The 13,821-nt window shown below is 36.3% G+C and overlaps 1 protein-coding gene across 3 annotated transcripts in view; it reads left to right on the top strand.

Annotated features, from left to right (window-relative positions):
• Window positions 1–13,821, top strand: part of LOC149776268 (nostrin-like) — a 136,389-nt gene that overhangs the window by 34,851 nt on the left and 87,717 nt on the right. For all 3 annotated transcript variants that reach the window (XM_089942701.1, XM_089942700.1, XM_089942702.1), the window contains one exon: window positions 6,361–6,441. In XM_089942701.1, the coding sequence (XP_089798827.1) occupies window positions 6,361–6,441 (81 nt within the window). The remainder of the gene's footprint in view (window positions 1–6,360; window positions 6,442–13,821) is intronic.

Raw genomic sequence — 13,821 nt, 5'->3', positions numbered from 1 at the left:
AGCCATTATTTTCGTATGGAGACCACTCTTTATTCCAAATGCCCATCTTATCCTACTTTTTGCAAAGGCTCATCTGTCTGCTTGCAGTTCATACTGGTTTGCCTTAGATCTGAGACCAAAAAGTCTAAAATCCGGACACAAAAATGGGATTCCGACCACTGGTAAATTTTGCGTTAAAAAAAGTTGGGTCCAAAAAATGAGGTTTTTCTATCTGTATTTTGTAGTGCAACTAGATATTCCAGATTCTTTGGTATCATTGTAGAGCTACATCTGTCTACCTTTCTATAATACCATCCACGTTAGTGTATCATGCATAACCATGACGCTACAGAGCTCGGCAGTAGGTTACTACCTCCTGCCCCGTAAAGTCATCGCTAGGGGTTAATGTGTTAACAGAATTATGCTAACTGGCAGACCCAGAGAAAATATCATGCATCCCAGCTTAACAGAATTCTGCTAACTGGCAGACCCAGAGAAAATATTATGGTACAACTATTCCCTTACAGAATTCTGTTATTAGACAGACAAAGAGAAAGGATTATTGAGCACTCCAATGGCTTAGTGGTTAGAGCGTCCTCCTTGGATTTGGTAGGTCACGGGATTGAACCCCAGCAGAGTCATACCAAAGACTAAACAAAATGGTACTTACAGCTGCCTCAGTAGGTACTCAGCATTAAGAGGTTAGTGTTAGGACTGGTCAGCCTGGTGTCAGGATAATGTGAATGGCTGGAACATCATGTGCGAGACATCCCTATAAACTGCCATACTGCAGACATCATAGTGATATGATTGAAAAATTGTTATAGCTATGTTCAAAAACCAAATCACACACACACACGCACAGAAAGGGTTATCATAGTATCGCTTCAGTGAAGGATACAGTGTTATCAGATCAACACAAAAAACTGACAGAAATGACAAAAACACTTCAAGAAATATTGTTTTATTTCATTAAAAATATAGCATAAAGGGCTTAGCAATCTGTTAAAGGAGGACATTCTAAAGAACTAGCCTGAAGATTGCCTAAATGGGTAATGTCCATGGCAACATTTATTGAATGGCTGCAGATTTGTAAATAACAAAAGCTAGATCCAGTTAAGGTATATTTAAACATGTATACAATGCTTAATGGGACTGTGTGCTGCCACTGAATTGCAGTTCATTCTGTCATGAAACTTATACTGGTAGAACTACACCAAAGCCTGTATCACAGTTCATTTTAGTGTGTCCTGACTTTGTACTAGGAACTTTATGAAAAAAATATACCGTCTTTCATGAATGACGTCTCAGAATGGTTTTATGCATTCCAGTCTTATGACCACTTAGGGATATAAAATTAGACATCATGAATTCATGCAAATCACTGCAGATGATGCAAGTTTGCCACATGATGAAACATGATAACTAACTTGGATAGGGTGTAAATTACATGTTCTGTAAATTTCAAAGAAATGGAGGACAAATAAAAAACAAGGAAAATTGAATGAGCATAAGTAAATATTTCCCTACGAATCCGATGTATATATATTGAATGACATGAATGATGAAGTTGTGGTTGAATCAACAGAAGAGTATATGGCATTGTCTTTTTTCTGTATCCGTCAAATTAGCACAAGCTTATTATTGCTACTCCTTCTAAACCACTTGTAGGATTACCATGAAACTTTACACACATCCATCCCATCTGTAGTTGATCCTAAATGAAAATGCTGGTGTTGAGACATCCAATATGGACACCAAAGCCCTATTGAAAATCTTGTCATACATGGATGGTCAGGTTGGTCATGAATGAAATTGGTTGCAATCTGACATCCAATTTGGCCAGAATAGAACCCATTTTTGAAAGTCATTTTATTGCTACTCTTGCAAACATGTTTTGGCTACACCTCACTAGAATACTTCTTCTAATGTTGAGTTGGACCTAAATGTAATGGTCATCACATCGGTCATCACATGTAACAGTGTAGTGTTAAAAGTTAAATTTTTTAACGTTATTTTTCCAACCAGCAAGACAAATTTTACAGGTTAGAAATGATAATACACAAGTTTGTACCAAACAGACATAGTTTTATGTACATGTATTTGCAAGGATAAATAAAGCTATTTTAATCTTTTTTATATAAATGAGTAATGTCCCATTTTGAGCTGTCTAGAGTTTAATGTGTTTGGAAATGACAGAGGAAATTTATAATGAACATATAAAATAAGCAATATTTTTGAGCAGTTAAGACTGAAATGCATTTCACAGCCTCTCCTTCATTTATTTCAAATAGAGTTATTGCTTGTTTTGACTTGTAGCTCAGTGCAGTATATGACACAATTTCATTAACATAACAAGACCTGCAGTTTCTCTTTCAGGTTTTAGCTCTGCTGGTCATAGACCAAAATGTAATCTAGGTTGTTCTAAATCAAAAAACAACTGGAGAATAACTTTTTTGTCTGTTAAGGCCATATCACTAAAAATATCACAGATGTTTTCAGCATTAAGCAGTTAAAAAGAAGCAATGTCTTATCTTGAACAGTTGGAAATTCGTACAGTAGGGGTTCAGTCCCACTTGAGGGATTTTTTATGGATTGTTATGAAACCTTGTACATATTATGGTCATTATTTAAAAAATTATAAACAACATATATAAATAAGTTGTATGTATAAATTCATAAGTCTCAATACAACAATTACATTTTAGGCATTAAAATAGATAAGTTGATGCTAAATAAAAGTATTAGGAAAATATAAATATTTATAGAGAAAATGTAGGTTTGTGTAAAATGTGTGTTGTGATGGAACTAATGATCAGAATGTCCTTTCACAGTTACAGATATTTGCCTGGAAGTAATTGTGTTTAAGCTCTAATATTGATGTTGCTCCCATAAAAACATGTTTCTTGTAAAAACTATTCAAAAGTTTTAAAATTTATTTGCACAGAATTATTTTTTTTTAAAGTTTGCCACACTTGAGATTCTTAAATATTTGGAAGCAAGTTTTGATGGGTTTGGTGAGATAAAGTTTGAAAGTTGCTATTGATATATATATATATATATATATATATATATATATATATATATATATATATATATATATATATAGTTCGTTCCACTCAGGGTCATGAATGATATCTACTTTGTAGTACAGTGAATTTTCAAATGAGCATCTCAAAATAAAGCTAAAATTGCTGAAGTTGTTTCATGCATGAATGATTTCAATACCATTTTTATCAGTGCATATGAACAGGGCAAAACTGATTTTTTGATACATGCTGAAAAAGGTTGGTCAGTTTCCTTACAATCCACTATGTTGGCCCAGGAGTTGTGGAACATTTTATTTTAAATACAGGTCTGAGTGCTTATGGGAACCATCATCAAATGCCATGGGTAAACAGACATCATCTCTTTTGCACTTAAATATAAAGAATAAAATACCAGCAATATAGAAAATTCCCCAAAATAGATGTTAGGCCCAGTTGTGGTGTGGCGGCAGAGGGATAGCAGTCTTCCATTTCCATGTTGGCAGCATTCTATCTAGCATTTCCAGCAGAGTGTTCCTGATGGCAAATCCAACACCAAACTCTCTGGCTTTGTCAACACTCTTTCCTTGCCAGAAGAATATGTAGTTCTTATCTTTGAGGGGCCCAGAATCTGGTAGCTGTGTCTCCTGTAGTGAGGCGATGTCGACCTGGAGTCTTGCAAGTTCGTTGTTGATGACTGAAGTCTTTCAGACATCGCTGATTGCCTGGAGGTCATCTGAGAGCCCAGTCAGCATGGTCAGCATGGTCTGGACATTCCAGGTACCTAGCTTGAGGATTGGAGGTTTCCTTGTTGGTTTTCTTTCGTTATTTCTTGGTGCAGTAGTTGGAGTCCGCTTGTCAGGTACTCATGTACCTTAAGCCCTATGCACCCAGCAAGGCAGGCAAACTGTGGTGGGATGGCACCTTATTGGCTGTCCAGTGAGACCTGTTGATCTCACACACTGTTGGAAGCAACCCCTTGCGTCTGACTATGCCAATCGAGCGGTGACTTATAACTGGTAAACTGCTGGTTCCTATGTTGTCTCAATGCTGTGAATTGAAGCTGGAGGGTTCTCTCCAGGGTGCAAGTCTGGACAGGGTGTAATGGAGAATCATTTGTTGCCCATGTAGCTGATTCCCCCTCTCCACGTCATGGAACCAGCTACGTCGCAGGAGTTGCTGAGATGCTGCTGAAAGCAATGCCAAGTTGCCTTAGGGACTGTTTCTCCGGATTTTCAGTTGGGGTTTACTCCCTTAGAGTTTCCCATGAGAGGGTATAGTTGCAAGGCAGCGAAGGTTTGAAGTCGGAGTTTTCCTTCTCCTAGATGGGTGACCACCCAAGTTTAATGAGCCCCATCTGCCCGAAGCATCTGGTTTTGAGGCGAAAGAAGCTCACCTGTCATCCCTTCTCCAGTCTGTTTAAACAGGTTCTGCTGGGCTTAGTTAAGCCACTCGTGAAGGCCTGGAGCTGGATTTGGTTTTCAGAGGCTCTATTATACATGATTTCCAAGGGAAGTGGGTGCTGATCTCCTACATCTGCCCCTGGCGATAACATTCCTTGGAACCTAAGACTTTTTCCAGCAACTCATGATAAAATAAGTTTGCCAGTTTGATCATGAGATACATTTATCCTCTTATTTTTACCGTGCCTTAGTGTATACATCCTGAGGAAATACTTTCTGAGTCATTCCGTTTTGCTAGAAGTGTGGGACAAGATGTAAATGTTTGCCACAAGCGTTCCAGAAGTGTTTGAAAAAGTGTAAATGTTTGCCACAAGCATGCCAGAAGTGTGTGACAACGTGTAAATGTTTGCCACAAACTTACCAGAAGTGTGTGACAAAGTGAAAATGTTTGCCACAAGCATGCCAGAAGAATACTCTGAAGGGGCTCTGAGTGGCCGTGTGGTCTAAAGCACTTTCCGTTACGGATCACTGCCATCTCACCTCTGTCTGCGTGGGTTCGAGTAGGATTCGGCCAATGTGGGTATGTGAGAAAGCTTGCCAGTAGTTTCTCGTGGGTCGGAAGTTCTTCCTGGAGTTTTCTCGGGTTCTTCCTCCACCATTAATACTGGCTGCCAAACATAGCCTATCGTGTGCTGAAAAATGGCATTAAACCCAATAACAACAACAACAACAACAGAATACTCTGATCTCTATTTACATCCATTTTTTAAAAAATTTTGTTTTTGTTGTTGACATTTTAAAATGAAATGCAATGGCTTCCATAAATGTTCAGCCAAGTATCAAGAATAGATTGTTCCACAACTGATTTACCAGCATAGTCAGTTACATGTAAACATGCCATCCCTTTTTCACTCTGTATCAAATGAGTGGTACTGTAATGCATGTTGATACAAAGGTGTTGAAAAAAGAATTTGGTACATTAGCTCCATTTTGAGATGCTTATGTGAAAGTCATTGTCTACAGAGCAGATATCATGATTCTGAGTAGAAAGAAATATTTCAAGTACCTGAGACATTTGTCGTGTGTATGCTGTCAAATGAATTGTGTATTATATTATGGGCTGTATACATAAACATTCATTGCCAGTACTTTTAAATTATTTGTAATTTATATATTTTAATTATATAAGTGGGTTTTGATAAAAACATACCTCAGAATGCTTTTCTCCTGAAATATTTACAGATTTAATTACCAAGAATAAAGAAACCCATGCCCCCCCCCCCCAACTGTGAGTTATAATTCAATGTCTCGTGACAACAAATTAAAGTGTCATGGATAAACTTAGCTTTTAAAACACTTGGGTGACTCTGATTACAGATAAGATTATACATTTATTTGTGGAAAGATTTTTTTAATCAGACTAGTAGTAGCCTAATTGAAATGGATCTATGATATAAAGTTTTGGATATAGTTTACATAGAATGTGTTTATCAATACCACCAAGCTACTTTGTGAAATGGTCAGCTGTTAAATTATGTCAGGTTAGTGATATCATGCAAGCTTGGGCCTCATGTTAAAATTGTAAACTGAAAATCTTTGTGTTCTTAAAAACTAGGTTAGAAAGTCATCGGATGTGAGGAAATGATCAGATTGTCCTTCAAGATTAAACAAGTCTTATTCTCAGGAAATTTTGGTATATCCTCAATGTCTGCTTTATGTTAAGTGAAAAATTGATTGATACAAAGTGAGCAATAATACAAAGAATAAAATGACCTAAACTTCAGGTAGAAAATCTGAGATATTTTTAGTGTAATAGGTTCCTAATTATCCAGACTCATTGGAAAATATGGCCATGCAGATGATCATGTACTCAGATAAACACAAAACATCTATTCCATTCACAGAAATCTTTTTTGGAAAGAAATATTCTATACCATTACCACCTATTTCAGGGCAGAAGTGGAGAGCACCTATGCAAAAGGACTTTCAAAGATTGGAGCCAGACTTGCCAAGGCAACATCAAGCATCCCAGGGTAAGTTGGTTTGTTGTACATTCACCACATTATGTAAAAAATGGTACAGTTAAAAAAAAACAGGATGGATCTTGAATCCGAAAAAATTGAATCAATATGGATTTAGATCACTCCAGAAAAAGCCAGACCCTATCTAGTGGGTTTCATGAACAGGTATCTATTCTCAAATATTGACAGGAATGAAGATTTTGAATTTTGAATAGAGAAAGTTATAACTGAAGAGAAAGAATAGTACATGTTAGGTAACATAAATAGGGACCTTCTAAATGAACAAATAAAGAAATATTGATTGTTTTTTGTTTAACCTTTAGGGATTTTACAATTACTCAGTGAACCCACAAGGGTAATATCCAGTTCAAAAACACTTAGAGACCATATATACACAAAGACATGTACTAAAGAAATGTTTGAAGAATTTCTGTTCCAAAAATTGGTTTAAGTGATAATTTTGCAATTTTTTTCTCAAAAGAAAACTAGCAACAATGTGAGAGAAAAGAATGTTCATAAATCTGTCACATACAAGTCATTTAAAACTTTCAATGGTGAAAATTTCTTTTAGGATTTAGAACAAATAGCCTGGGATACTGTTGGAATTTTTGATGATACTGAATATATTTTAAGCACTTGGTCTGGTCTGTTTTTGGAAGTTAAACATGCACCTTTGAAGACACATAGAGTTAAGTATGATCATCAGTCTGGCTGGGTCACAACATAAATTTTAGATACTGTGAAGTTAGGTAATGAAGGTGAGTACATAATCTGGAGAAATAAGGTATGCAAAATGATGAAACAAGCCAAAGGAAACCACTACCAAAAAATTATTGATGAGGAAAAAAAACACAACCCCAAAAATATTTTGAACATTTTTAAGGAATTTGGAGCATGAATGTTAAGACCGATACATCATCCCTTATTAATGATGGAATCCAGTCTATGATCCATATGACATTGCAAATATTTTCAATCAATTCCTTGTAAACATTGCCTCCAAGATTACAGGACAAAAGTTAGACATAGATCATTCAGAACTAAAAGGTTTTTGTTCCACAAAACTTCCAAACGATACTAAATTTGAAATCCCGGAAACAAGTTCAAAGTTTGTTTTGAATTGCCTCAAAAACATTGATGTTTCTAAATCTACAGGACTCGACATAATAGGTCCAAGACTTCTTAAGACATTGCTGATAGTAATACCTTTTTGTGCAATAACAATTTGAGAACAAGTCAATTTGCCCGGTCTTGGAAAACTGCCAAAGTAACACCACTACATAAAGATGACATGAATAAATATAGACTAATAACAATTATTCCATCCCGTTTCAGATTACTAGAAGAGCACATACACTATTCTTTTATGAATTATCTCAATGAGCACAAAAGACAATGCAAATCACTCTGGCTTTCGAAAAGATCATTCTTGTGAAACTGCACTTATCTCTGACTGACAAGTGGCTCAAAGCCTTAGATGAAGGGAAGTTAGTTGGTACTGTAGTATTTGATTTTTGAAAGGCTTTCGACTTAGTAGATCATGAAATTCTTCTTGAAAAGTTAAAAATGTATCATTGTAGTGAATGTACTCACATCCTACTTGAGCAATAGGTCTCAACAGGTAACATTAAATGGACACCTATCTGAAACTAAAATAAATTGTGGAGTGCCACAAGGTTCTCACTTAGACCATTTGTTATTTGTTTTGTTCATAAATGATCTACCCCGAAAAATAGGAGATGCAGTCTCATCAACTGACATGTATGCTGATGACACTATTTTGTTTGATGCTCAAAGTAACCGAGCTGAAGTTGATGTTTTTGTTGTTGTAGGGTTTAATGCTATTTTTCAGCACAAGAGGCTCTACAATGTGACCAGTATAAATGGTGGAGGAAGAATCCGGGAAAACCCTGGAAAGAACCACTGACCCACGAGAAGCTGCTGTCAAGCTTTCTCACATACCAACATTGGCTGAACCTGAGACTCTAACCCATGCAGACAGAGGTGAGATGGCAGTGGTACATAACACTGAGCTCTTTAGACCACTCAGCCACAAGCTGAAGCTGAAAGAAAAAACCCTGCTCTCAACAGACTTCAAATATGGTGCAAGGAAAATGAACCCCTCATTCAAGCATTTGTGAAGGATGAGGGGCATTATTGGAGTAAAGCTGTAGACTGAGTATGTATACATAGCATATTATTCTGTCATTGGCAGAAACAGGCACTCTTCAAAGAAAAGGAAACTTTTGTATCAGTCACATGATGTGTCACCTGAAGTATCCTATATAAACAAGATACCTGCAAGAGGTATCTCATATTTTAAAGTAAAGTGTTTTGTTGTCTATATAAGACAAGGAGGGAAAACCCTATTGTAGTAAAAACTCAGCTTGCAACAAAGGATGGGTGGGTGTATACATGCTCAGCCTCTAGCTTCCAATAATGTCCCTCATCTATCACAAATGCTTGGATGAGGGGTTAATTATTTTCCATAAAGCCTTCAGCCTAACATGTATACATAGCATCTTTAAAGATAGACAACAATAACATCTGCTAAAAACATCAATGGAAAAAGGTAACACATGTTAACCAGTAAATCATAATCAAACAAAAAATATGAGATACCTCATGCAGGTGGTTTGTTTATATAGGATACTTCAGGTGACACATGTGACTGATGAAAACAGTTCCATTTCCTTGAAGAGCACCTGTTTCCGCCAATGACAGAATAACATGCTATATATACATGTGAGGCCAAAGCTTTATAGATAATAATGATAAGATCCTCAATAGGTACAGAACAAAGGTCTTGCAGATAACTACATGGCAGAAAGAGCCAGATTGCAAACTGATATGCTGCATGTTTTCTAAGATAACAATGATCTGTAAATAATATGTTTAGATAGAATTGTTGGAATATTCGTAGATACTAACTTGCAATGGTCTCATCATATAAATTATTTTTCAAAGAAAATAAACTCTTACCTTTGGCTTCTAAAAAATATCAAGGCCTTTATTCCATTATATTACAGAGTTACTTTTTACAAAAGTTACATTGAACCACATATTGACTACTGTAGTATAATTTGGGGGAACATAGCTGCTACAAATATGAGAAAAATTTCCAGACTCCAAGAAAGGGCATGTAAAATAATTCTTGATCAGCAAATAGAAAATGTTCAAACTGTAATGCTTACATTTGGATTATTACCAATACATGAAAGAATATTTTTGAGTTAGACTAAAATGATGTACAAGGTTTTTACAAAATCTGCCCCCACTTACATAAACACCATTATCCAGGAAAGAGAATCTACTGGTACCCAAATCTAAGAGCATTAAAAGTGCAATATTTCAAAGTACCCAATCCATAAAAGAAGCTATTCTAAAATAGCTTTCAATTTTTCAGGTGCACTTGTTTGGAATAACATTCCACATGACATTAAATCAGCTCCAAGTATCTCTTATTTACTTAATAGGTGTATTAGATGGATGAAATCATAAAAAATGATGTACTTATTAAAGTACATGTTACACCACCCACCTCCTTTGCTTCATTTTCATTTCAGAAGCAGTTTTTACCATTTATATGAATAGTTGTTTACTACTGTATATCTGTGTATGCATGTGTGTATGTGTCAGTGTGTGAACATAAATATTATTAGGTTGTATCTTAGATAATAATAATGATGACTTTGTATAGCATCTAATCTTTAGAAGCTCTAAGCACTTTACAACATTAGACAACACCTGTAACATAAAAACCCATATATAATGATATTATTACAAAAAACAAACACCATGAAATTAAAAAATATAAAAAACATGCTGAAAATATTTAAGGTAGGGAACATTATTAGGTCTTTAAATTTGTTCTTGCAGTTGAAATAAGTGAGTTTTAAGAGCACTCTTGAATGGGATCACTATGTCTTTGTGTCTAAGTTCAGTTCAGTGGGCAATTCATTCGACATTGCTGGCCCTGGTATGCAAAAGAACATTGTCCATATGACTTTGTTTTTGTAGTGGGAATAATGAGTATACGATTGTCAGAAGAGGAGCATATGTATCTTGCTGGTGTGTAAACATGGGTGAGGTCGGATAGGTATGTTGGACTGGAGTCCATCAGGGAAACGTAGCACATAGAACAAATTTTGTGTTTGATTCTGGATTGAATGGATAGCCAGTGTAGGGTACAGAGCAGTGGGGAGGTGTACTCTGATCATGGTACACCTAGGTTTTGTACTGACTGTGTGAATTTAATGTTGGTGTTACTGATATTTATTGTTTGAGGTAAAGGATGTGACTGAGAAAGTCTTTGTGTTGTGATCAGAATGGCCTCAGTTTTATCATTATTTGTAACTAATTGAGTTACCCTGTGAAAATAAAGTCTTTATTATTATTATTACATTATTAGATATATCGGGGCCCTGAGTGGCCGAGTGGTCTAAAGCATTCACTGTTCCGGATCACTGCCATCTCACCTCTGTCTTCGTGGGTTCGAGTCCAAGGCTCGGCTAGCATGGGTACGTGGGAAAGCCTGCCAGTAGCTTTTCGTGGGTCGGTGGTTCTTCCCTGGGTTTTCCAGGGTTCTTCCTCCACCAGTTATACTGGCCGCCATGTATAGCCTATCTTGTGCTGAAAAATGGCGTTAAACCCTAGAACAACAACAGCAACAACAACAATTGAATATCAGCAACAACAACAATTGAATATATCATGCTGAGGAAATGGTAACCAAGTAGGTAGGACACCTTAAGGCAGGCCTAGGTGGGTAGCAAACCAACAACCTTTGGATTATTAGTTGGATGCTCAACCAACTAAAGTTTTGCTGACATAGGGTAAGTTTTATGATAACTAACCTTTGGTGAATCAATGGATTTCATTAAAGTTTTCTTCATCAGGTGTAATTTTCTTATCTGCTATAGCACTGGTCAGACACAGGTGTGATTCATTTGGCATAATTTCACATCCTTCATATTGATGCACCATTATCCTCTTTCTGATACTGACTGTACAGTTTCCATATTTTCCATGCAGATTGAAGTTGTGTTTTCTATTTATAGAAAAGGCTGCATTATTTGAACAATTTTTCAGCCTCTTTCCAAGGAAAGACCTGGTAATGAGAATCTGGAAGGTGCCTGTGGTGTTTATGGAATATTACGCAGAGACATTTTGTATCCTTTCCATGAAAAAATGGACATTTTCCACATTATCTGTGGACAGGCTTGATTATATTCCATGCTGTCCTTGGAAGAAAGGCTGAACATTTTTTTCAATGTTGTTGGACAGGCTTGATTATATTACATGCTTTCCTTGGAAGAAAGTCTGGACATTTTTCTCAATATCTTTGGACAGGTTTTATATATTCCATGCTGTCCTTGGAAGAAAGGCTGGACATTTTTCTCAATGTCTTTGGACAGGTTTGATATATTCCTTGCTGTCCTTGGAAGAAAGTCTGGACATTTTTCTCAATGTCTTTGGACAGGTTTGATATATTGCATGCTATCCTTGGAAGAAAGGCTGGACATTTTTGTCAATGTCTTTGGACAGGCTTGATTATATTATATGTTTTCCTTGGAAGAAAGTCTGGACATTTTTCTCAGTGTCTGTGGGCAGGCTTGATTATATTATATGTTTTCCTTGGAAGAAAGGCTGAAAATTTTTCTCAATGTCGTTGGACAGGCTTGATTATATTACATGCTTTCCTTGGAAGAAAGTCTGGACATTTTTCTCAATATCTTTGGACAGGTTTTATATATTCCATGCTGCCCTTGGAAGAAAGTCTGGACATTTTTCTCAATGTCTTTGGACAGGTTTGATATATTCCATGCTGTCCTTGGAAGAAAGACTGGACATTTTTCTCAATGTCGTTGGACAGGTTTGATATATTGCATGCTATCCTTGGAAGAAAGGCTGGACATTTTTCTCAATGTTTTTGGACAGGCTTGATTATATTATATGCTTTCCTTGCAAGAAAGTCTGGACATTTTTCTCAATGTCTGTGGACAGGTTTGATATATTCCATGCTGTCCTTGGAAGAAAAGCTGGACATTTTTCTTCTTGTCTTTGGACAGGCTTGGTATGTTCCATGCTGTCCTTGGAAGAAAAGCTGGACATTTTTCTCAATGTCTTTGGACAGGTTTGATATATTCCTTGCTGTCCTTGGAAGAAAGTCTGGACATTTTTCTTCTTGTCTTTGGACAGGCTTTATATATTCCATGCTGTCCTTGGAAGAAAGGCTGGACTTTTTTTACTTTACCCATGGGCAGGGTTAGATAATATCCATACAAAAATAAGATGTTGGCATGTCCATGCATTTGTTATGTTAAGCCAACATTTCTAAGGGTTATCAAGTTCAGGTTATAGTCCTGAACTCGATGCAGATATTCCTGTACATGGACATGATTTGGTGTTGATTACCGTATATATTTGCTTACAAGTCCAGTCCAACTTCAAATAACATAGAGCCTGATCTATCATTGTATAATGCACTTGTAGGACAGGGTCTATCTTGTTTGATTACTCCTCACAAACCACTTAAACCCATATCAGCTGGTGCATTATGCAATGGCAAATCTGGGTCTTTGCAGTTTGACTCAACTTTTAAACAATTTTATATAGTAATGTCTTACATTTACAGTGCCTTTTGATAATTTTCAGATGTCGTAATTTTAGTTGAGGTGAAGTCTTTTTTTTCTTAGTTGATTATATCTTTAATTACTTAGCCTCCCCCCAAATATGTGCATTTTCTATTGCACTGGTTTTAAAATTAGGGTAAGTAGTGATTTTTTTTATATATAAAAAGGGATATTATAACGATTAATATATATAATTACTAAGAACTTCAGGTACTGGGCTCCACAGATCAGTTTCAGGAAATTGTTAAAAAGCGATTTTAAAATTGTTTTTTTTTTTTAAAAATTATAGGGGGTGGGGTCAGAGGTCTTGAGTCAGCAGTGAAAAATAGGAATGGTTGGTGTAACGTCGCCTTCTTAGTAAGAAGGGTGGTTAATTGGATTTGGCTGGCGTTATCTAGAGGATGACCTCGATATTATCGCCTGGTGGGAGTGAAAGAAGAATGGAATTTCAACAGAGAACTGAGCAAGAATACTGGGGAGTAATAAAGCAATATGAGCCCCCTTTGACAAGAAAATAACAAATTTAATTAGAACAAATTAATAACGGCAATTCCAATTCAAGTTAGATTATATCAATAGAACGTAACAGGTGGATTTATTTCATCATCATAATGAGAGGTGAAAAGAGTGCAATGTCCATGATTGATTGCATCACCTTTCTTCCCTTTGACTGTATATCAATGTCTCCAAGTTCATCCTTCCTAAGCTCTGTGCTTTGCCCCCCTATGGACTTCCTGGTCCTTTTATTCTGACCTTG

Source organism: Sinohyriopsis cumingii, chromosome 18 (assembly GCF_028554795.1).
Source record: "Sinohyriopsis cumingii isolate HCF-2022 chromosome 18, ASM2855479v2, whole genome shotgun sequence".
Classification (NCBI taxonomy): domain Eukaryota; kingdom Metazoa; phylum Mollusca; class Bivalvia; order Unionida; family Unionidae; genus Sinohyriopsis; species Sinohyriopsis cumingii.
The sequence above is the reverse complement of the archived record's forward strand: the minus strand, read 5'-3'. Positions and strand labels throughout refer to the sequence as shown.